This window comes from Amphibalanus amphitrite, unplaced genomic scaffold (assembly GCF_019059575.1).
Source record: "Amphibalanus amphitrite isolate SeventyFive unplaced genomic scaffold, NRLGWU_Aamphi_draft 000567F_arrow, whole genome shotgun sequence".
Classification (NCBI taxonomy): domain Eukaryota; kingdom Metazoa; phylum Arthropoda; class Thecostraca; order Balanomorpha; family Balanidae; genus Amphibalanus; species Amphibalanus amphitrite.
The window spans coordinates 184,919-207,495 of NW_024882061.1; the positions used below are offsets into that span (position 1 = coordinate 184,919).

The following is a 22,577-nucleotide window of genomic DNA, read 5'->3' on the forward strand; positions in this document are numbered from 1 at the left end:
GTCCAGAGGACAGGCCACCCAGCCCCAAGGCACTCACTGCACCCGGCTACGGGGTGCGCTCCCTCGGGAGCAGCGGTGCCGCTCCAAGGGAGCAGCCCGCATGAGATAAAGTTGCCTGTCCAGCCCGGAAGGGGGTTGTGGCGTGGAGGAGAAGGATTTCAGTATCCTGAGGATAGAAGCACGGATAGGTGACTATTCCTCGGGTAATTTGCGAACCAGTTTCGCTACATGCTGCACCGCTGTGCAAGTAAGTCCTGCGGCACAGCATCATCGCCTGCGCGCTTAGCCCACCATCTAGCGACAGATATGCACACTACTGTGTCGAATTTCACCATAGAGGCGCCTCTGTTTTAGAGGCGGCCGTAAACTGACTCGGTCGAGGGGTCAGCGCGGTTCGGGACCACGCGAGATATCGGCGCCGATCAGTCGAGAAGCGGGCAGCTCACGGCGAGTGGGGTGGTTACGGACGGGTGAAGTGGGAAGCAACTTGCACTAGAAGAAAGGGTGAGTAGTGACTAGCTAGTACATGCCGTAGTAGCGCGAGACGTTTTTCATTTTTCAACATATTTGAATTGTTATGTTTATGACTGTCTTTCGGTCCGATGGAGCTCAGGGAAGTCCCGCTATGGTCCGTAAGTGATGATGTGCGTTCGCACTCTGGCCGTTGCCGTGAGCGAGGGCAAGAAGGATGCCGGAAACTAGGTGACGGATGCCCGCTCAGACGCTCAGGCCTCAGTGCTTGCATATAATCTTAACTTTATCCTAAATTGTATTAAATATCATTAATATATTTATAATTTATTAGTTTTATTGTTGGGGATTCCCGATCAGGGTACTTGCAGTCGGCAACTGCGTCCAAATTTTGTGATGGATAGCGAGTGTATGACCCTGCAGTAGCCGCTGACTGCAGCTCTAATCGCCGTCCGTCCTTCCGCTTTTGGTTGAGCTGTCTTTCAGTGGCTGTAGCTATGCCGTCCCCTCTCCCCCTCCCAGTCTGTCTGCAGCCTACCCCTCCCCCGCCCTACGGGTGACCGTGACCGTCTGCACTCCTCCCCTCCCCTCCCCCTCCCCTCATTGACCGTTTGCACTCCTCCCCTCCCCTCCCCCTTCCCCCTCGTTGACCGTCTGCCCCTCCCCTTCTGCAGATGCCGGCGCCGCCGCCTCCTCTGCTGCGGCTCTACTCCCCGGTCCCTCCGGCGGGCCCTGTCCTGGCCGTAGCACCGCCCGACTGTTCTCTACGCGCGGAGCGCTGTGTTTACGTGGAGAGTCGCCGTGTACTGAGCGCTCGACAGCATGGAAGACTGTGCTGGCTACTGCGTCAGACGGCCACCGGCGCCGCCCAGCCGACCGAGGTCACTGACCTCCGTCCACCGCCCCGCCGGCATTCGTTCGTGTTCGAAATCGGCCCCAGGTGAGATGAGATCGGTCTAGAGTGACATCTGTCCAAACACCCAGGTGAGATCACAGGTGAGGTGAGATCAGTCCCAGGTGAGATGACAGTGAGTGATGTCTACTCCCAGGTGAGATGAGATCGCAGGTGAAGTGAGGTGAGATCACTCCCGGTTGGGACCGGTCCCGTCACCTCCTCACGGGAGCTCTGAAGTCTGAATCGTAGACGAGTCCGGCGGGAGGCCACACAAGGCCGACCGTGGCCTTACGAGCGTAACCTTGAACAGCACTGCGATGTCAAATGACCCGAGGCCGATGCAGCGCAGCGCTCAGTGTTGCATCATTCTGTGGGGTGCATGTGTTGCATAATTAGCTGCACTACGCTGGTGATTCACGGACTATTACCTACTGAAGGCCGGCAGAGCGTAAATAGCGCAACAACCGAACTATCAACAACATAGACACGGGAAATGGGAATGAGAGGATTGAGGAAGGGGAGCAATGAAGGGCATTGGGATGGAAGCGATTTGTCAACCATTGAACGAACAACTTGAGATTTTTTCTCAAAACCCAGGTAAGTAGTATAGTTGAGAAAAAATGGAATATGATCAGTCGGTTGAACCTTTTCACAATAGGCGAACTGGCACCTGTCCTGTCGACTGTCGTGTTCTGTCATGGCACCCGATCGTGATAAAAAACGTTGTCGCCTGTCATAGGTACACAATCTCTTGACATTGTTCTGTTCCACGCTACCCTCACCTTGAACACGACCCCGTATCTCCGATCTCTGGGACGAGTATCGCCTACCATCAAATAAACAAATCAGTCCGGGCCGGGCTGGGCCTCACAAATGGTCCATCGAACATTCCAGACTCGCCGGCGGCCTGGTAACAACGGCTCGCCCTATATATGGCCATGGGCTCGTCCGTCTGCCGACAGTGGGCTGTTGACACCACGTGACCGCCCGGGGCGCACTTCACGCGAGCCGCCCTGACATCACGTGACCGCTCGCGGCGTAGCTCATGCGAGCCGCCCTGACACTACGTGACCGCCCGCGGCGCAGTTCACGCGAGAGCCCCTGACACCACGTGACCGCCCGCCGCGGAGTTCACGCGATCCGACCGTGTACCGGGGCGTGCGCACGGGATCGTCCAGTGATCGACAGTTACGGTAGCTGTGCGCTGCCACGATATGTAAATGTTTATGGGAAGGAGGCTATCTCACCCAGTACATGCACTCGCGTCTAAAATTAGCCCTCCCATAACTGGTGCGACGGGAGACAGACAGGTTTCCTGACTGTATTACGTCATTTGTAGCACGAAAGCAGTTCGTGATAGGAATGTAACGTTTTTGGACGGGTTATGCCTTGAATTAAAGAAGAGGCACCTTGGAAAGACAAGAAAGACAGAAGGGAATGGATATTAAACACAAGCGGGAACAGTGAACACGAAGCCTCGTAGCCTGTAGCGTGTAGATTGCAGACGACTTTGGTGAGAATTATTTTATTTCATGTTTTACATAACTTCCTATAATAATGTTGCTCATCTAGGGTCTACTCAACAGTCAAACAGATAGGTGATGAAAATATTTATTACAATTTATTACATATATTTTGCCACCTTGCTCCCCCCCCCCGTGTCTACCCCGTCTACAGACGTAACTATTTGTGCGCCCCTGCTCAGTGTATCACCTCTTGTTGACAGGCTGAACTTCTGCACGCCCCTGTCCACCAATGCCGTGGCCATCTGCCATTCGCTGGGGCTTAGTGACGTCACACGAGTGGAGGTGGCGCGACGCTATCAGCTGATCAGCGACAAACCGCTCAGTGACGTCATCAAACATAAGGTCAGTAAACTAACTAATTTGCTTCGAATGGTCAGAACTCAGAAGCAAACGACGGTGAGGGTTTGTCATCGCATTTCGCACTTATTGACACGGTCGATAATGGCGTACGGAGTGGAGTCCAATGCAAAGAAGTCATGGTGCTGTCATAGACCGAGAAAGGCATGAGAGTGCGTAATTTGCTTCAATTTCCATGTAGACGTAGAGTGCCGTTATGATTTCTGATTTTCTATACTAATGTGACATAGACAATGGGTGTTCTGCAATGCGCATTCAGAGTATTGGCTCGCCAGTCTCCCTCTCTGAACTGAGCTACCAAATTGCTACCGCTTCCCAGAGAGAAAGTTGGTGACTAGCACGGCTTCTTTGCCGTTATCTGTGAACTGTTTTCCCGTGCGGCTCCGTGCAGCAGCTTTCACAATTCACCCCATTAGCATTCTCAAGCTAATACTCGAGCATACTCATTCTCAAGCATTTTTAGCCTTCCCTGCATACTGAATCTGTTCGTCCGTATAGTTACATAGCTCCGTGCCCCAACTATCATCTCGTCGTCGCTATTGCGGCCCTCTGCCACCCTTGACCCTTCCATTTCAGATCATTTCCACCTGCCATGACCGTCTCACCGAGTGCTGCTACCCGGCGCCTCTCAGCTCGTTTGGCCAGCCGCGGCCCGCTGAGCCCTGGGGCGTCGTCGACGTTCTCGAACACGGCCGCGGGGCGCTGCGAGATGTCAACAAAAAGCTGGGTAAGGTCGCCGGTCGGTTCGAAGATGATCCGCATCGCGACGTACCTATCCGGGATGCAGTGTTTCTTGCGTGCTGAGGCAGTGAAATGTTATCATAGATTAGTGTTGCAGGCTTCTGGTTGTTTCAGGCATCATCGTTGAAAATTGTGAACAATTTCCAAATCACTTTTCATTTCAATTTCAATTTCATGATGTTGTTATGCTTGAACTGCTTCAACTATGCAGGCGATATTGGTACTGATAAACAGTTTTACCACACACAAAGGTATAAGATGAAATGACTGCATTTTTTCTCTCAGGCCTGGCCTTTGATGACTGGGACCTGGACTTCTACAGCCAACTTTTCACCGAGAAACTGCGCCGAAATCCGACCACGGTGGAGTGCTTTGACCTGGCTCAGTCCAACAGCGAACACTCCAGACACTGGTTCTTCAAGGTAACTACCAGTTGTCGCCGGTTCATGTAGGATATTTGAGAAGCTTATGATTAAGGATAGTTTTGTGGCGGGTATTCACTCACTCCAATCACTTACTTCCTCATCTTTTCTCCAATAATTTCATTCGGGTTCTTATATTTCTCTCATCTTATCCGTCCTCTTAACCCTCTTTCTCATCTAATCAATTCTCTTACATGGTTCCTCGTTTATCTGTCAGGAGAATATGTTCAAAGTCGTATTATTTGCACCTTCTTTGGTCTCCCCGGCAGGGCTCCCTGGTGATTGACGGCACCATCATGGACAAATCGCTACTGGACATGGTGATCGAGACGCAGAAGCGCAGCGCAGACAACAACGTCATCAAGTTCTCCGACAATAGCAGGTATGCGACGCTCCAGCTTGTAGGATTGACAAGAAACTTACTAAGACACTTCATACTTGTCAGGATTTACAAAAAGATGCGCATGTCACAAGGGTTCAGCGAGATTGATGGCGGTGTACTATGCGATCGCGTCCTGAACTTTTTAATATTCATTGTTACAAATTTCAAACTAGCGCTTTAACCCGCCCTACACCTGCCCCCTGCTGTCCCCAGTGCCATTCGAGGCAGTCGAGTGACCGCACTGCGAGCGGTGGCTCCCGAAAAGGCGGCTCCCCTCACCGCTTCAGAGAGCTCTCGTCATATTGTCTTCACCGCAGAGACGCACAACTTTCCGACAGGGGTGTCACCCTTCAGGTCAATGGAGGGGAGGGGGCACCGGACGGTGAACAGTGGAAGTTGGGCGCTGGGTGTTGGACGGTAGACTGTATAGACGGTGGGCGCTGGATGGTGGGTGGTGCGGACGGTGGACGGTAGGCGGTGGACGGTAGACTGTGCCTCTTACTCGATGTTCATTCGTTAGTGTTCATTGTTCAGTGATCAAAGATCAGCGCGATCATTGCTCAGACACAGTAGCCAGTAGTCGGCCAGTGACCTGTATCCGGGTCGGTCGAAGGGTCGAGACTGGCTCGCTGACGTCATTAAAGGGCATTTACGTGAAGTGATTGGTCACTTTCTTTTTCTACCTAAGCTGCCAGCCGGACATGTCATCGCCCTGAGCTAATCACTGATGGACGGATGTCCTTTCCACGTGGAGTCCGCGATTTCATCACTCAGCTCCTTTTCTATAGATGACCTCTTTCTAATCTAAGATTGTTTGATAATATAGCACACTGAATTAAATTCTGTATGTATAATAGTCAAAGAAGCTAGACTGGAGTTCGTCAGAATTGATACAAATAAGTAGGGATCGAACCCATCACAGTATTAAATCTGTTGTCGACCCGTATCCGCCACGCTCCCGCCCCTGTCCCAGTTTCTGACTACTCCCCCCCACCCCCCCACCCCCCACCCCCACCTAGCGGCTCAACCACCGGTACCGGAGGACGCATCAGGGATGTGCAGGCGGTCGGCCGCGGCGGTCACGTGATCGCTGGCACAGCCGGCTACTGCGTCGGTCAGCTGTTGCTGCCCGGTACGGCACACGGTGCTGAGGGAGGGGTGGTCACGTGATCAATCACTGGGACAGCAGGCTGCTGCTCGGTGCGTCACATACTTTGGGGAATGTGGAGGAGAAAAGGCTGTTTAAATCTGGCGCCACCAAGAGCCTGTTGCCATTTATTTGTAGGTACGATACCGTGGACTATTTCATTTCGACTTTGTTCTGGCTCGGTTGGCGCTCTTTTGTCCCTACTTGGCATCAGACAACCCCTCTTTCAGCGTATCAGGCTAAACAGTCCCTACTTCTCTGACCCCTGACCCCAACCCCCTTTCCTCCCTCCCCCACCAGACTACCAGCTGGTGTGGGAGGACCCGAAGCTGGTCTACCCGGCGCAGTTCGCCTCGCCGCGCCGCATCCTGATCGAAGCCAGTGACGGCGCCTCAGACTACGGCAACAAGTTCGGCGAGCCCGTGGTCAGCGGGTTCACGCGCTCGTTCGGCCTCTCGACTCCGGCTGGCAGGAGGGAGTGGGTGAAGCCCATCATGTTCAGTGGAGGAATCGGCTCCATGGAGGCCGACATGGTGGAAAAGATGCCGCCCGAGAAAGGTGCGGCTGGTAGAGGGGAGGGAGAGAGAGAGAGAGAGAGAGAGAGAGAGAGAGAGAGAGAGAGAGAGAGAGAGAGAGAGAGAGAGAGAGAGAGAGAGAGAGAGAGAGAGAGAGAGAGAGAGAGAGAGAGAGAGAGAGAGAGAGAGAGAGAGAGAGAGAGAGAGAGAGAGAGAGAGAGAGAGAGAGAGAGAGAGAGAGAGAGAGAGAGAGAGAGAGAGAGAGAGAGAGAGAGAGAGAGAGAGAGAGAGAGGAGTGTGGATAGAGATAGGGAAGCGATAGGAAAGGATTGAGAGGGATGGGCATAATGTAAACGGAACGAGGGAGATGGACTTCGGTCCGAAAGAGATATGGAATAGTGGAGATGTCCCGGACTGTTCAGTGGTCATACATCTATAATTGTTTGTGACCATAGTGTCTCGAGTAAAGCTGTCCATAACTATGTAGGGGAGAGTGGGGCAAAGCGGCCACCCTAACGCTTCTCACGATGCCAACGCTTGATTTTTAAACTTGGAAAGATTCTTTCTATGCCAATGTGATCCCTATTAAGTTGCCCTTTATTTCAACTGCGTTTTATTTCCAAAGGCGTTCACATATGAAAGATATTGACAAAACTTTAAACCTATGCATATTGGCCACTTTGCCCCATACCCTGGGGCAAAGCGGCCACCGGCGTCTTCTCAAGTCCCGATATGAGAAACAAAATAGTTGCCTCGTGTACAACTATGGTTTTTGATGTTGACAAGGTTAAGCGAGGATGGATGTTTACTTTATCATCTTCCACCTGTAGGTAAGCAAAGAATGGATTTTCATGAAAATAAACATTTAATTGCATTATTTGGTAACTCATGCAACTGAAAAGTGGCCAAGATGAATGCATGACGACACATTTGAATATAAATAATGTTTTTTATCCAGATGGAAGCAACTTATGGCCAATTGGGGGGTGGCCACTTTGCCCCGGCCACTTTGCCCCGCGCATAACGTCCGAGACAAAAATATTCCAGCTTAGCTATTAGTGGGGTAAAAAACATCAAAATTGGTAGAATACATGTACGATAACCATGCAATGCATGAACAAGAACGCTTATAAAAATTCCAAACGGTTATGGAATAACATAACATTTAAAAACTGTAAACATAGTTGGTAACCTGGCAAGAAATGCTTTTCCGTGTTTCACAGAACAATGGTGATGGGCCTGAAACCCCGGTCTGGCTCATTCGAACGACCGTGAAGAGAAGTATAATTGGAAACCATAAATTGGAACTGACGCCAGCTATGAAGGGCTAAAACGATGGGTGGCCGCTTTGCCCCGGGTGGCCGCTTTGCCCCACTCTCCCCTACCTATCACCATTTGTCTATGTTTGCCTATCTATACAATTATATGACCGTTTGTCAGTGTCTGTGACAAACTTGCCGCTCGTGCTTTGTCTGACAGACATGCTGGTGGTGAAGCTGGGAGGTCCCGTGTACCGGATCGGAGTTGGAGGAGGCGCCGCCAGCTCCGTACAGGTAATCACCGGCACACCACACCTGATGCCGTGTGGCGTGTACACTGTACATGGAGATGGAAATAGATTTCCGCTTATCACAATTCACACACTCAGTTGTTGATGTTCAGTGGCAATGCTCGCGGTTCACGTCGTGTGCAAAGTTTCGAACTGATTTAATCGGTGACTATCTTTCGTTATTGGCTAAACTAAGTTCTGAGCTAAGTTATCTAGTTTTCTTTCACGCTTACCTCGCATGTCACACCGTCTTCCACTACCTCAGGTGCAGGGTGACAACGCCGACGAGCTGGATTTTGGCGCCGTGCAGCGCGGTGACGCGGAGATGGAGCAGAAGCTGAACAGGGTTATCCGCGCCTGTATCGAGGCGGGGGAGGCCAATCCCATCACCAGCATACATGACCAGGGCGCCGGGGGCAACGGTGAGGACAGGAGGAAACTGCGACGCAGGAAAGATCGCCACACTGTAAAAAATGTTTCAGACTTATTTCCTAATTATCCGGCCACTTTTCACTAACCAAAATGCGGGTAAACTTTAGGTCTACTCACATTTTGTAAGTGAAAAGTGGTCGGGTAATTAGAAAATTAGTAGACATTTTTACAGTGCAGTAGCAGCGAGGTCGCGGGTGAGGGCGCAAGGGGAATGGTAGGAAGCTGCGGGGACCAGCGGAGGGCGGTGCCGACGGACATAGGAGCGTAGTGCGAGTGTATGGATGGCCCGTCCTCCCCGGGTGGTTTCACGATTTTATGGATCGGGATGGACGTGCCGGTCCGTGTCGACCCCCGGGTGGGGGGGGGGGGGGGTGACACTATTGTTTGTGTCGAGTGGAAGGATCCAGTTCACTTCTCAGCTGCTCTTAGGAAACCTATGTGTCGGTTCACGGGATCAGACTCGCTTTTCATTTGATCTAACGATATTGTAGCGCATTAGACTTATTACAGAAATACTGGAAGCATTCCTCGATTGTCATATGCTGTAATCTGCTTACGCTCGGCGTTCACCGCTAATTATTTGTATATTATTTTGTTTGTACTCAATCCATCAGCGTCTGATTGATCTCCGTTTTCCTATCCTGCTCTCAGGGAATGTCCTGAAGGAGATTGTGGAGCCAGCCGGGGCGGTAATCTTCACCGAGGAGTTTCAGCTGGGTGATCCATCCATCTCTGCGCTGGAGCTCTGGGGCGCTGGTGAGTTCCAACACATCCGATACGACCGCATTATGTCCGCGACGCGACATTCTTATCATGGAATATCGGGGACACCGTTCCGTGCTTCTATCTTCAGGATACTGAAATCCTTCTCCTCCACGCCGCAACCCCCCTCCGGGCTGGACAGGCAACTTTATCTCATGCGGGCTGCTCCCTTGGAGCGGCACCGCTGCTCCCGAGGGAGCGCACCCCGTAGCCGGGTGCAGTGAGTGCCTTGGGGCTGGGTGGCCTGTCTTCGGACGGGCTCAGCCCCGGCGACTCACTAGGGTGCCTGCCCAGACCAATGTCTCCCCCTAATTCCTATCATCCTTCCGGCTCTGCAATGGTCTTGTCGACCGAAAGGGCCTAACCCAACAAAACAAAACAAAGAATATCGGGACGTCGCCGGATTTTATCAACAGTATTCAGATGCATGGGAGCTCGCAGCCTGTAGCTGAGTTTGCTAAATAAACGATATTTTCTGACGGATATAAGGACTAAGGTACATATTGTCTTGTTGTATGTAGCCAATAGATGATGCTTTGACATTTTGATGCAGCTTACTCACTCCTCTACTGTATTGTGAGTGCATTTTTTTCTGCTTCATGCCATTTTCTAGAAACCGAATGTTCTATACTTCGTCTGTATCCGGCTTTACATTCTTGTCTGGCAGAGGTACTTGCTCATCGTAATGGATGAGTTGACCACTGGGCACTGACCAGATATAGGTACCTACATGGAACGGGATTTTACTTTTCTAGGTATAGGATCTTATCAGATGTTATTTGTCTGATGAGAGTATGAATGAAACATTAGTCAGCTTTTTTGTAGTATTAGGCTCTTTCGGTCTAACGAGACCTTTGCAGAGCCGGAAGGATGATGGGAACTAGGGAGACATGGGACTGTGCGGGCGCCCTGGTGCGCCGTCAGGGCTGAGCCCATCACGTGGATAGGTCGCCCTGCCCCGCTAACGGTCACCCCACCGCACATGAGTCTGCTACTCTCGTCCGATGAAGGTGACCGACCAGTCCTGATCAGGGGGTTAGAGGCGTCGAGAGGGATTTGGCCGTCCTGTGGATGAAAAAAGTGATGATTAAAATGAAAATGGAAAAGAAAAAGCTCAGGCGATCGGATAACCAGCAACGAGCGATACAAGTAATTAGTTCGTATCTTTGTGTGAATGTGTGTGTGTGTTTTTTTATAGATAAATCGTTCCTAGGCTTACCTAAACCCTATCCACGTTCGAAGAGACTTTCTTTCAGAATCATGAGACCGTCTTCGAAAGTACACCAAAATTTGATGTTCAGTGACGATATTTATGCGCGCTATATGTGTGCTGACGTGTTACAGAATAGAGATGTCAATCGAATACCAACTTTTTGGTATACCGATACCAAACCGATACCAACTTGGTATTTGGTATTTCAATCCTAATGTGTTTGGTATTTGGTTGGTATCACGAACCGTCACTAATGTATAAGAGGCTAATAAATTGGTAAAAAATGGTATTTCCCACATGTTCCCAAGCTGGTTCGGTTTCGGTATTTCCTTATGGCTTTGGTTGGTATTTGGCTTGGTATCGGTTTGTTTGTTTTGTTGGGTTAGGCCCTTTCGGTCGACAAGACCATTGCAGAGCCGGAAGGATGATAGGAATTAGGGGGAGACATTGGTCTGGGCAGGCACCCTAGTGAGTCGCCGGGGCTGAGCCCGTCCGAAGACAGGCCACCCAGCCCCAAGGCACTCACTGCACCCGGCTACGGGGTGCGCTCCCTCGGGAGCAGCGGTGCCGCTCCAAGGGAGCAGCCCGCATGAGATAAAGTTGCCTGTCCAGCCCGGAAGGGGGTTGTGGCGTGGAGGAGAAGGATTTCAGTATCCTGAGGATAGAAGCACGGATAGGTGGAAAAGAAAAAGCTCAGGTGATCGGATAACCAACAACGAGCGATACAATTAATTAGTTCGTATCTTTGTGTGTATGTGTGTGTTTTTTTAATATAAATTGTTCCACTGGACTTACCTAAACCCTATCCACGTCCGAGGAGGCGTTCTTTCGAAATGATTAGACGTCTTCGAAAGTACACCAAAATGTGATATTCAATGACGATATTTATGTGCGCCATATGTGTGCTGACGTGTTACAGAGTACCAGGAGAGTAACGCCATCTTGTGCCGACCCGAGTCGCGGCCGCTGCTCAGCGCCATCTGCCGCCGCGAAAAGTGTCCAGTCAGCTTCGTCGGAAAAGTCACAGGCGACGGAAGGGTGAGAAGTGAACGGCAATTGGTAGTCTGAGAGGCGCGTGGTAGAGGTTTTTAATTGGGGAGTGGTTTCTAAGTTTTAACGAAAAAGCACAGTGGGTGGTATGCATGACACAGTGCTAAGCGTTTTTTTCTTTTTTACTTAGAGTTAACACTTATGTTGTGTGGAAACGCTATGTGATAGTCTGTGAAAGCTGGCAGCGTTTATAGTTTTGTCTCTGCTCTCGCGATGCCACAGGTGACGCTGAGGGAAGGACCGTTCGACGCGCCAGCTCCGGCCGAATCCGGCAGTGCCAAGGGCGATCCCGTTGATCTCGACTTGGAGCTGATTCTCGGCAAAATGCCGCAGAAGGTGAATTATTTATAGCATTGCCTCGTGTTGATTGGGTAGCAGCAGACGCTGCTTTCTGCGACAATGTAGCAACTCTAAGATAACTCTAGTCATGCTTGATGATATACCTGCACGCATGAACTTGCAGAATCTATAGAGTATAAATTGAAATGCATGGCTATAAACGTCACTCTATTCTACTGCCCGTCAATCTGTGCTGTTTCGCGTACAGGTATTCCAGTGCGAATCTCCACCGAACCTGGGTTCTCACCTGAGACTACCTAACGGTCTCCGGCTGCAGGAGGCTCTCAGTCGAGTGTTGCGCCTGCCATCGGTCGCCAGCAAACGCTTCCTCACGAACAAGGTAGGTGCAGAAAAATTATCCTCTCATACAAAGTGTTGTGTAGTGCACACATAGAAAATGTTTCATGAAGAAGCTGGGTGTCTGAAGCAGTATTCGGAAATGTCCGGAGATCAAGCAATAGAAAGGATGTCGACCTTTCTCGGAAAAGTTGTTCCGAGATCGTTACATTTTGTGTTCTGATTAGGGTTCAATCAGCATCGATTATATGCGTCATCATTCTTTTGCCGAACGGATTAGGGAAATGTCCCATTAGATATTCATTGTCTATCAGGAGCTGGTACGGCTCACCGGGCGCTCTGCCTCTGTGACGCTGTATCCCTTGACTGTATCTACTTAACTATTTTCTTTATCTGTTAACATGTCACGTTCTGACAGATTGAGAGATCCGTGTCAGATCTGCGATGGGTTGGTGATCTCATGGTGTTTTGTTGACTGGCCGATCTTTGACGGCTCGGGTGATCTCTAGATGTGTTCTGTTGGTGACCGATCTGTGAATGGGCAGTCGGCGATCTACATATATACGTATGTTTTGTTGACAGGTTGACCGATCTGTGACGGGTCTGGTGATGTCTCTTTGTCTCTGTTGACAGGTTGACCGATCTGTGACGGGTCTGGTGATGCTCCTATGTTCTCTGTTGACAGGTTGACCGATCTGTGACGGGTCTGGTGATGCTCCTATGTTCTCTGTTGACAGGTTGACCGATCTGTGACGGGTCTGATGGTGTTTCTTTGTTCTCTGTTGACAGGTTGACAGATCTGTGACGGGTCTGGTGAGTGGTGATGTCTCTGTGTCCTCTGTTGACAGGTTGTGTCCTCTGTTGACAGGTTGACCGATCTGTGACGGGTCTGGTGATGCTCCTATGTTCTCTGTTGACAGGTTGACCGATCTGTGACGGGTCTGGTGATGCTCCTATGTTCTCTGTTGACAGGTTGACCGATCTGTGACGGGTCTGGTGATGTCTCTATGTCCTCTGTTGACAGGTTGACCGATCTGTGACGGGTCTGATGATGTCTCTATGTCCTCTGTTGACAGGTTGACAGATCTGTGACGGGTCTGGTGGCGCAGCAGCAGTGTGTCGGTCCGTTTCACACACCTCTGGCCGACGTGGCTGTTGTCTCCCTCTCCCATTACGATACGGTCAGTGCCGCCTCGCATAATCGGGGAATATGAAGAAGAAAAAAAAAACCGTTGTATATTTTAACTCAGTGATGCATTAGGTGTCAAGGGACAGTTAGCATTTTCCTATTTTGTGCGGCGTCATAGTTTCAAGTGCCAAACTTGGATCTTTTTAGCTCATGAGATCCGTTTAGCATTTATTTTGAAATGCGTCTTCAGCTCACAACTCGCTGTGACCAGTGACTGCCGACTGAACTGTGCGTTCTGTATTCCATCCACAGGTGGGGGCGGCGACTTCCATCGGTGAACAGCCAATCAAAGCTCTGCTGAATCCCGAGGCCGGCGCTCGGCTCAGCGTGGCAGAGGCCATCACCAACCTGGTGTTTGCACCAGTCACCAGTTTGCAGGTATGCTCCTCTCTGTCACCAGCCCAAGGAAGTCACCAGTCACCAGTCTGAAAGTATTTTTCTTCCTTTCACCAACCTTAGGATCGTTTCCCGCCCGCCAACAGTCTCAGGGAACGTTTACGTTTCTAACACATATGTCATCGCGGCAGTTTCTGATTTCTCGCATTTGTGTTATGCGGCACAGCCTGCATTCAGGCGCCTACTTCTGGCGCCACCTAGCGACGAAATTATAAGCTGAGCTTCATCCTCGTTGAGCTGGTGTTGAGAATGAATGCTTGAACATTTTCTCAATGTTCTCATACTATTTCAGGAGGTGAAATGCAGCGCCAACTGGATGTGGCCCGCTAAGCTGCCCGGCGAGGCAGCCGCTATCTACAGCGCATGCGCGGCTATGTGTGACGTCATGGGTCGCCTGGGCGTGGCGGTGGACGGCGGGAAGGACTCCCTCAGCATGGCGGCCAGGGTCTCTGGCAGCACGGTCAAGGCACCCGGTACGGCACCCAAGGGGGGGGGGTATGGGTGTGGAGGGCTTGGAAAGGAAATCGGACGGGGGATGGGTTGAGCGCTAGCAACTAAGGTCACAGCCGGTCAGCTTCTTTGTGAAAACAGGAATACATTGATATCAGATTTGCGTCATTATTGTTGGATGAAAGGAATAGCAGCTTTTGCAACGCGCGTTTTACTAGAAGGAAGTACATTATTCTCATAATATCATACTGACTTAATCTTTCGTATGAAGTGACGTTAAGTTTCTAGGTCTGCCAGAAGCTGGCACGAGGGCTCTAGCTCCTCCCCTGTTGTGTCTGACAGATTTCCTGGTGGTCTACAGGCGTTAGGTGTTCTTGGTCCTAACCCCTCTCCTGTCCCATCTCACAGAGAGTCTGGTGGTCTCGACCCTGACGCCTCGCCTGTCCCACAGTCTGGTGGTCTCGGCCCTAACTCTCCCCCTCCCCTCCCCTCTCACAGGCAGTCTGGTGGTCTCAGCCTACGTCGGCTGCCCGGACGTTCGCCGAGTGGTCACCCCGGATCTGAAGGTCGGCCGCGGACGGCTGCTGTACGTCGGTCTGGGCGGCGCCGGCGGTCGACTCGGCGGCTCCGCCCTGGCCCAGTGCTACGGACAGCTGGGAGACGCTGTACCCGATCTGGACCGGCCCGAGCTGCTGGTGGCTGCCTTCGGGGTCACACAGGACCTCATCAACGGTGAGGCCTGATAAATGAGGATAGAGCTGTTACGTACAGATAACCGAAGGTTTGTTGTCAATAGTTAAAACACTATTCTTTAGAATTGTGTTTTTCTATTGAAAAACAAATCTGAGTTCCCTGACAATTTGGCAAAAGCTGCCTGAGATATTATGAGATCACTTGATAGTTACGTTTAATTATTCGAATGCGTATCACATAGTAGTTTGCCTTACAAGGTGTGCTACACTCATGTTCAGTTTTGTTTATCAGTACATATGTGTCATGTGATGTGCTTCATGTTTTTTTTTAATCAAAATGGTAATTGTTTATGTCTTCCTTACGTCGACCCGGGTAGGACCCTGGTGATGTCTGCATCCGACCCTGTATTTTTCTCCGGCAGAGGGCGTCATCATGTCGGGACACGATGTCAGTGACGGCGGTCTCATCGTCTGTCTCCTGGAGATGGCCATCGCCGGCGGCCGCGGCCTGGACCTGACCTTGTCCTCCGCTGACGTCACGGCCTCCGGTGACGTCACGGACCCCCTGGCGGTGCTGCTGGCTGAGGAGCCCGGCTGGGTTCTGCAGCTGGAGGAGGCTGACGCCGGCCGGGTGGCGGAGCTGTTTGCGGCCGCTGGGGTGCCCTGCTGTAGTTTAGGACGGGTGATCGAGGAGAGGACGGTGACGGTGCGACTGGACGGAGAGCTGGTGCTGGAGACGGAGCTGGAACGAGTCGCCAGGGACTGGGAGGAGACCAGCTACCGGCTGGAGCTGCTCCAGGTTAGAAACAGGAGATGGGGAGAGGCGAGGGGAACAGAGGGATTGGGAGGAGACCAGCTACCGGATCGAGCTGCGCCAGGTCAGAAACAGGCGATGGGGGAGATGGGCTGAATTCGAACTCGACTGAGGTCCTATATGTAGGTCGGCCTCGGCTGTATTATTTTCATGCGTCTGCGCCTTCTGCTTTGATTCAAATCAACTATACCGCTATAATGTCTCTATTTTGTTTGTTACATATTCGTAAACCACAGCCGCACTCGGAACGCTAGTTTGACAATGCCTGGCTGTCTTCACAGGTGACTCCGTCCTGCGCGGAGGCCGAGTGGGAGGAGGTGGGCCGTCGCCAGCTGCCCAGCTACTGTGTCTCCGAGCAGCTGCAGCTGCCCAGCGGCCCGCCGGCGCCAGCTCCGCCAGGTGGGTGACACACCGTTCTTTATGTATAATTATCATTATCATTAGTCTTTCATCAAGAACAAAACATGAAAGATACCTGGGTATAGCGTAGGGACATTGCAGGAGCGAGGGATGGAAGGTGGCCGTTCGCTTAGCCATGCTTTCTTCAGCCGGCACAGCTTATGCTTGTGTGTTATATACCCTCCTGCTAGCATAGGTTGGATACTGACCGGGTGTTCACGTTCTCAGGTGGTCCCCTGGTGGCCGTTATCAGAGAGGAAGGTGCCAACGGCGACCGGGAGATGGCAGCAGCGCTGGACATGGCTGGATTCGAGGTGAGACCTGCTGTACTGATATTACCACTCTTACGGTGGCAATAAATATTCACTAGTGCAACAGCTGTGGGTGCGTCTCGACGTCGTCCGCTTTTGTAGACTGTAGTCTCGTATAAATTTCTAGAAATTAGTCGGCAGGCCTCAGACAATCATTGTATGCAACTCATGTATGTGCAAATCCTCACGTCATATCCACATTAATTAATATTTTCTGGAATATCAGGAATATGGCATATCTTTGTAATGCTTGAATAAGACGCTTGTTTTGTAAGACGCAATGCAATAAGCACTTCAAGTTCCCATACGTCCATGCATGGTGGAGGAAAAATGTGTGTGTTCCGGGCCAGCATTCGTTGATGTTATTTGACGTTTTATGGCATTTGGTGACCTCTGCCGCCTTGTGCAGGTGTGGGATGTCACGATGACTGACCTGATGTCGGGCGGCGTCACCCTGCACCGGTTTATTAACTGGTTTTCCCAGGATATGTTGTAACTGTGACTCTCTGTCATACAGGTGTGGGATTTCACGATGACTGACCTGATGACGGGCGGCGTCACCCTAGACCGGTTTATGAACTGGTGTTCCCAGGATATGTTGTAACTGTGACTCCCTGTTATACAGGTGTGGGATGTCACGATGACTGACCTGATGTCGGGCGGCGTCACCCTAGACCGGTTTATGAACTGGTGTTCCCAGGATATGTTGTAACTGTGACTCCCTGTTATACAGGTGTGGGATGTCACGATGACTGACCTGATGTCGGGCGGCGTCACCCTAGACCGGTTTATGAACTGGTGTTCCCAGGATATGTTGTAACTGTGACTCCCTGTTATACAGGTGTGGGATAATATATTCCTGCCCGGGGCCGGGATGATTCAATAAATGTCACCGAGGTTTTTTAGCGAAAACTCCGAGGGCCGTTAGGCCCGAGGTGATTTTGCTAAAAAAGCGAGGTGACATTTATTGAATTCCCGGCCTTAGGGCTGGAAGGTGTTTCCCATACCTGCCAAAAAGCTCACAACTATATGATAGTGACGTCAGCAGCCGTGTGGTTCAACGTGTTTAACCACACCCCTTGAACCACACGGCTTGTAATATTAAAGCATTGCATTAAACTTTGAAAAGTGTGGTACAGTGCACGTGCCGTTTATATGCCTGGATGTCTCGATTTAATCATGCAATGTAGCAGGCATGGGAAGTCACGATGACTGACCTGATGTCGGGCGGCGTCACCCTGGACCGGTTTATGAACTGGTGTTCCCAGGATGTGTTGTAACTGTGACTCTCTGTTATACAGGTGTGGGATGTCACGATGACTGACCTGATGACGGGCGGCGTCACCCTGGACCGGTTCCGTGGCCTGGTGTTCCCTGGCGGGTTCAGCTACGCAGGTGAGGAATCGGCCTGCTCTCCAAATATCAGCTGTTCGATACAAAAATGGAAATTTGTGCCAGAAAATTTTTGTTTCCCATTGCAGGAACAGAAACGCGCTAGCTCTCTGTCTTACGACATATCGCCCACCCCACCTCCACCTGCCCTCTGCCTGGACCTACACAATGACCTGTGCCCTGCCTGACCTGTACCGGCCTGACCGGCTACCTGACCTGTGTCATGACCCGTGTCCCGAACTGTGCCCTAACCTGTGCCCTGACCCTTGCCCTGACCTGTGCCCTGACCTGCGCCCCGCCTCCCCACCAGACGTGCTGGGCTCGGCGGTCGGCTGGGCGGCCTCCATTCAGTTCGAGCCCCGGCTCAGTGAGCAGTTCGAGGCGTTCCGCCGCCGAACCGACACGTTCTCCCTGGGTGTGTGTAACGGCTGTCAGCTGATGGCGCTGCTCGGATGGGTCGGGGGCGTCACGCAGGGAGGTGAGTTGGCCGAGGCTGCAGGAATGAGGATGTACTAAAGTGATAGATGATACTCGATTTAATTTTAAAAAACAAACCATTTTTGGAGTTTAAGATACTGTAACACGTAGTATTCAGGCGTCTGGCGTTCAAAGGTAGGTAGTTATGTACTTTTCTCGCAGTCGGTTTATCCATTGCTGCAGATGGATCGAAAATCATTTAATGTTTGTCTTGGTCGTCGATTTGGTTATAAAAAATTGTAGTCAGAGAAGTGAACTTAAGCTTACACGTTTTTCTGAAGTTTTCGGTTTATTTAGCTGATACGAAAGATGCACACTTTAATTTGGATTATTAACCAGTTGTTTCTGACACATGTCCCTCATTCCGAACTTCGTCCCTTTCAGCCCCGGGCGGCAGCAGAGATAACGAGTCCAAGTGGAAGGCCCACCTCACGGAGAACGAGTCGGCTCGTTTCGAGTCCCGGTTCAGCGCTGTGCGCGTACCGCCCGACTGCCGCAGCCCGCTGCTGCTGGGTCTGCGTTCGGCACGTCTCGGGGTGTGGTCCGCACACGGCCAGGGTCGATTCGAGCTGTCCGGCGGGCCGGCACACCTGGAGAGACTGAGAGGGGACGGTCTGGTGGCGATGGAGTATGTGGATGATGGTGGCGAGGTCACCGACCGGTACCCGCACAACCCCAACGGTGAGTCGCGCTGGGGGCCGTGGAGTGAATCTATGGATCGGTTGTGGCCGCAACGTGCCATGCATGTGATGGCTTGGAGTTGTTGCCTTTTCTGTCATGCATTTTTTTATAATCGATATAAGCTTTTAATTGAAGCTGACTATATTTCCACTTCTTTCAAAACAACCACGGAACTGTTTTGGCTGAAGGTGACCTAAAGTAACACAGATTAATGCCAATTGCTGCTCTCTACCCATCAGACTCCCGCTGACCGCTCTTCCCTTGTTCTCCCCCAGGCTCCCCGGTAGGCGTGGCCGGCCTGTGCTCCCCGTCTGTCAGACTCCCTTATGACCGCTGCTCTCCCCCACCCAACAGGCTCCCCGGGAGGCGTGGCCGGCCTGTGCTCCCCCGACGGCCGCCACCTGGCAGTGATGCCGCACCCGGAGCGCTCTGTCCTGCGCTGGCAGTGGCCGGTCGAGCCGCCGCCATGTGCCGGGGACTCGCCATTCGCTCCGTGGTTCCACATGTTTACCAGCGCGTACCAGTGGTGTACCGAGCCGTCAGACCACTGAGACAGGTCAGCACTCCGAGACAGGGGCGAGCGGGTTACGGGAACGGTGGGACCAGCGGTGACGTGATTTTGGGTAAGTCTGGGTGGTTAGTATTGTGAGTGGATGCGGTGGAAGTCAGGAGTAAATGTTGGCATCGATACGTTGCGAGCAATATGGAAGTAACAGTTAATGTATCTGGCGTTGATCGCCTGCTAGAGATGTTGGTTTTGTTATTCTGTCATGTGAAAAGTAGGTGGAAAATACGTTGTGAAAGGTTGTTTTGAATTTGCAGGCATGTGCCTTATTCCTGATCAATATACACATTTCAGTGCGCTTGTGATCGAAAGCTCTTATTGCCTGGCCTTCTCGACGGGACTATAAGATATCGATGTACTGTCATTTTTTTTTTTTTTGAACATCACCAAATATGAGGAATTTAACAAGATATTGGGATTGTCCATAAAACTGCGTAATTTTAGCATGAGGCATTTCCTCAATACCGGAGTGAGTTTTTGTAAGTTCAGAGTAAAGTGAACTGTCTAATTACAGGAAGCATTTCTTTCGGACCCTTCCTACAGATAGCATAACTTTTGGCGCCACATGTAAAAGACACCGAACATGTGTTTTGGTGCCCTGAAGTGTTTAGCTGTCTCGCTTGGGTTCGATCGGGCAGAAGAAAGAAGGCAGCGTTGGACGGTTTTATTTTCAATGAAACACACTGATAAATATGTTCCTTCTTGACACGCGTCATTTGGGCTCCCCGGAGCTCGTGACTTGGATAGCATATCTTACAACATCGCATAAGCTCCCCAATCAAATCTCCAATCAACAATTTGCTAACACAAAAAATACGGGCTGCTTATAGAAGCCTTTGGTCGACACATTCTCAACATTGGACGGACTCGTATGGTCATCCGGTAAGCACGCTACTCCGCCCACCGAACAACCTTCAGAAATCTCACAATTCAAATCACCATAGTCCACCTGAAAATACACAAACCCCCTCCCGACGGGCCCGGCCCCCACCCAGCCTCTCACAAGGAGAGCGCGTGTGTGTGCTGGGGCCCGCCGTCACCGCCGTTCGCTGGGGGACTGGCCGGCCGGGTCTGACCGTCCACGCTGTGACGCCTGTCCTTCCCTCCCTGACCTCCCCCGTCGGTACCGGCGGGGCGGACGCTGAACGACACTTGGTAGCGTCGTTTGCCGTCGAGGGGCGCCGTCGGCAGCTCGACGGTGTGCCGCTGGGCGCCGCCGTTCAGCTCGAGGCGCAGCGGCCCCACCTGACCCGCGGTGTGCCCGGCCGAGGGTCGGGAGGCGGCCGATTCGATCCGCGGCAGCTGGGTGCGCCCCGGGGACTTCTGCGGGCCCGGCTGGCCGGGCTTGTTGACTGTGGCGCAGATCGGGGAGTGGGATCAGGAGGCTGCCGGGCGAGGCTCCGCCCAAGGGAATGAACTACTGATGCCTCACACCACTGCTACCTCGATACATACGAACACCGATGCCGGTAGTTGTGTAACAGGCATGCTTACAAACGAATGCATCAAAACCACACCGTCCGTAAGGACGCACACAGAACTAAAACATCGTGACTGCCGCTCCTCATAATAAATATGCTGCTGTGAAAAGCGCTTCACAGACAGCCATTTGTTTCATATACCCGTTAAATTCTGCATCACATATAAACTCACTTGTCTGGTCATGCTTTATGCTACCATGCATCTATATCACAGCCCACATTGCACACAGTGTGCAGCCGACACGGCACCTACAGAACACTCCCCGCACCTGACTCCCTATACATAATGGTGACACTTCCCGCAGGGTATATAGGGCAGACTGCGCGCCGACCGGGCCCCCTCCACCGCGCCGCGGTACTCACTGTAGGCAGCGCACGGGACGCCTGTGTAGGCGTGGGCCGCGTGGTGGCACCGATACGTGCTCTGATGGCAGTTGAGCGCGTCGGTGCCCGTCGAGCCGTGGTGGCGCTGGCTGCGCTGAATGCGCGCCAGGTCATCGGCGCGCCGCAGGCGACGGGAGGGGCGGGAGGGCGACTGCAGGCGACGAACCTGGTCTGTAGGGGTCAGATGGGGTCAAATGCCATCCGAAGAATGGATAGTTGCCAGTGGTCGCAATTACTTGATCAAAGGGAACCATTATAACAGCAATAGCTTCCAGGTCCCAAGAAGCTGACAAAAACCAATAGGACATGGCGCCCCCCCCCCCCTATTTACCGTTTTAAGTACCAAATACTAAGTAAATACCTACATGGTTGAGTCTTTCCGACGCGAATAATACCGAAAGTAACGACGGTATTCTTTTGCCAAATCCCAGCATTCACTGCATCATTGATATCAAATCGGCACGTGAAGCACCGTACCGGCGCGTGCAGGAGGCCATGCGTTCTTCTAATCGTTCATAGATGGCGCTAGTATCTAACGCCTGACAGGTTATACTGTCCCGCACTACTTCAAACGCGAAAATGCCTCAACAATAGGTGGTCCGTGCTCAGTTCTCGCTCAGCCAACAGAAAGGAAAGCAAGCGCATGATGCCATGATGGCTGGCTGGCTAACTGATGATAGGTTTTGGATTTCTCCCGGTATCTCGGCTGTCCATTGATGAGGGATTTACCCACCGTTCAGGTACTGTTCGTAGTCACGGTAGGTGAGCGGCCCCGTGTACCGCGCCAGCCCCAGTCGAATCACCCCCAGGTTGAAGTTGTCCGACAGTCTTCTCACGAACGCCTCCTCATTGGTTTTGACGGCCCGCATCTGCACCCGCTTCAGCTCCAGCAGGTCCTGGAAAATACGCTTTTCCGCCTGGAACCTGCGGCGGAGAGACGAAAAATGATCGTCGTTACGGTCCAAACTCCATAGACAAGCGGACATACGGTTTTACAAGAGTTAGGCGACGAAATACTCAGCTTAATTATTAACCCGCGCCGGGCCGGTGCTCTGAGATTCCGCGCCGGGCCGGGGGGGGGGGGGGGGGTGTCTGAACACCCCCCCTTCTAACTCGGCTCCTGAGCCACGTAGCGACACGCGGTAAGCGGCAATCGAAAGAACGTCCAAAATAAGGACGAAAACACTTCGGTCATTTTTTGGGTCAGGTCAAAGGTCAGGTCACCAGAGGTCACCAAAGGTCAAATGT

At 51.8% G+C, this 22,577-nt stretch overlaps 2 protein-coding genes across 3 annotated transcripts in view; one reads left to right on the forward strand and one right to left on the reverse strand.

Annotated features, from left to right (window-relative positions):
• The first annotated feature begins 356 nt into the window (after positions 1–356).
• LOC122393984 (phosphoribosylformylglycinamidine synthase-like) lies at positions 357–19,765 on the forward strand. 2 transcript variants are annotated; one of them, XM_043390507.1, is made up of 26 exons: positions 357–504; positions 1,146–1,411; positions 3,093–3,234; positions 3,826–3,976; positions 4,276–4,412; positions 4,682–4,794; positions 5,008–5,148; positions 5,814–5,926; positions 6,242–6,499; positions 7,936–8,009; positions 8,271–8,427; positions 9,089–9,193; positions 11,332–11,450; positions 11,685–11,798; positions 12,010–12,141; positions 13,175–13,279; positions 13,540–13,665; positions 13,976–14,156; positions 14,632–14,865; positions 15,248–15,624; positions 15,921–16,038; positions 16,267–16,352; positions 17,651–17,744; positions 18,052–18,219; positions 18,603–18,899; positions 19,254–19,765. In XM_043390507.1, exons 2-26 carry the CDS (start codon positions 1,146–1,148, stop codon positions 19,448–19,450), a joined length of 4,005 nt encoding a protein of 1,334 aa, XP_043246442.1. In that variant the 5' UTR covers positions 357–504; the 3' UTR covers positions 19,451–19,765. The 2 variants fall into 2 exon arrangements, with proteins under 2 accessions (XP_043246442.1, XP_043246443.1); XM_043390508.1 differs by lacking the exon at positions 5,008–5,148 and having other exon boundaries at positions 381–504.
• Positions 19,766–20,463: 698 nt separating this feature from the next.
• LOC122393985 overlaps positions 20,464–22,577 on the reverse strand; it is a 34,490-nt gene continuing 32,376 nt past the window's right edge. Inside the window, exons 13-15 of the mRNA XM_043390509.1 lie at positions 22,063–22,253; positions 21,309–21,500; positions 20,464–20,816 (exon numbers count right to left, since the gene is read on the reverse strand). Of these exons, the coding sequence (XP_043246444.1) occupies positions 20,464–20,816; positions 21,309–21,500; positions 22,063–22,253 (736 nt within the window). The remainder of the gene's footprint in view (positions 20,817–21,308; positions 21,501–22,062; positions 22,254–22,577) is intronic.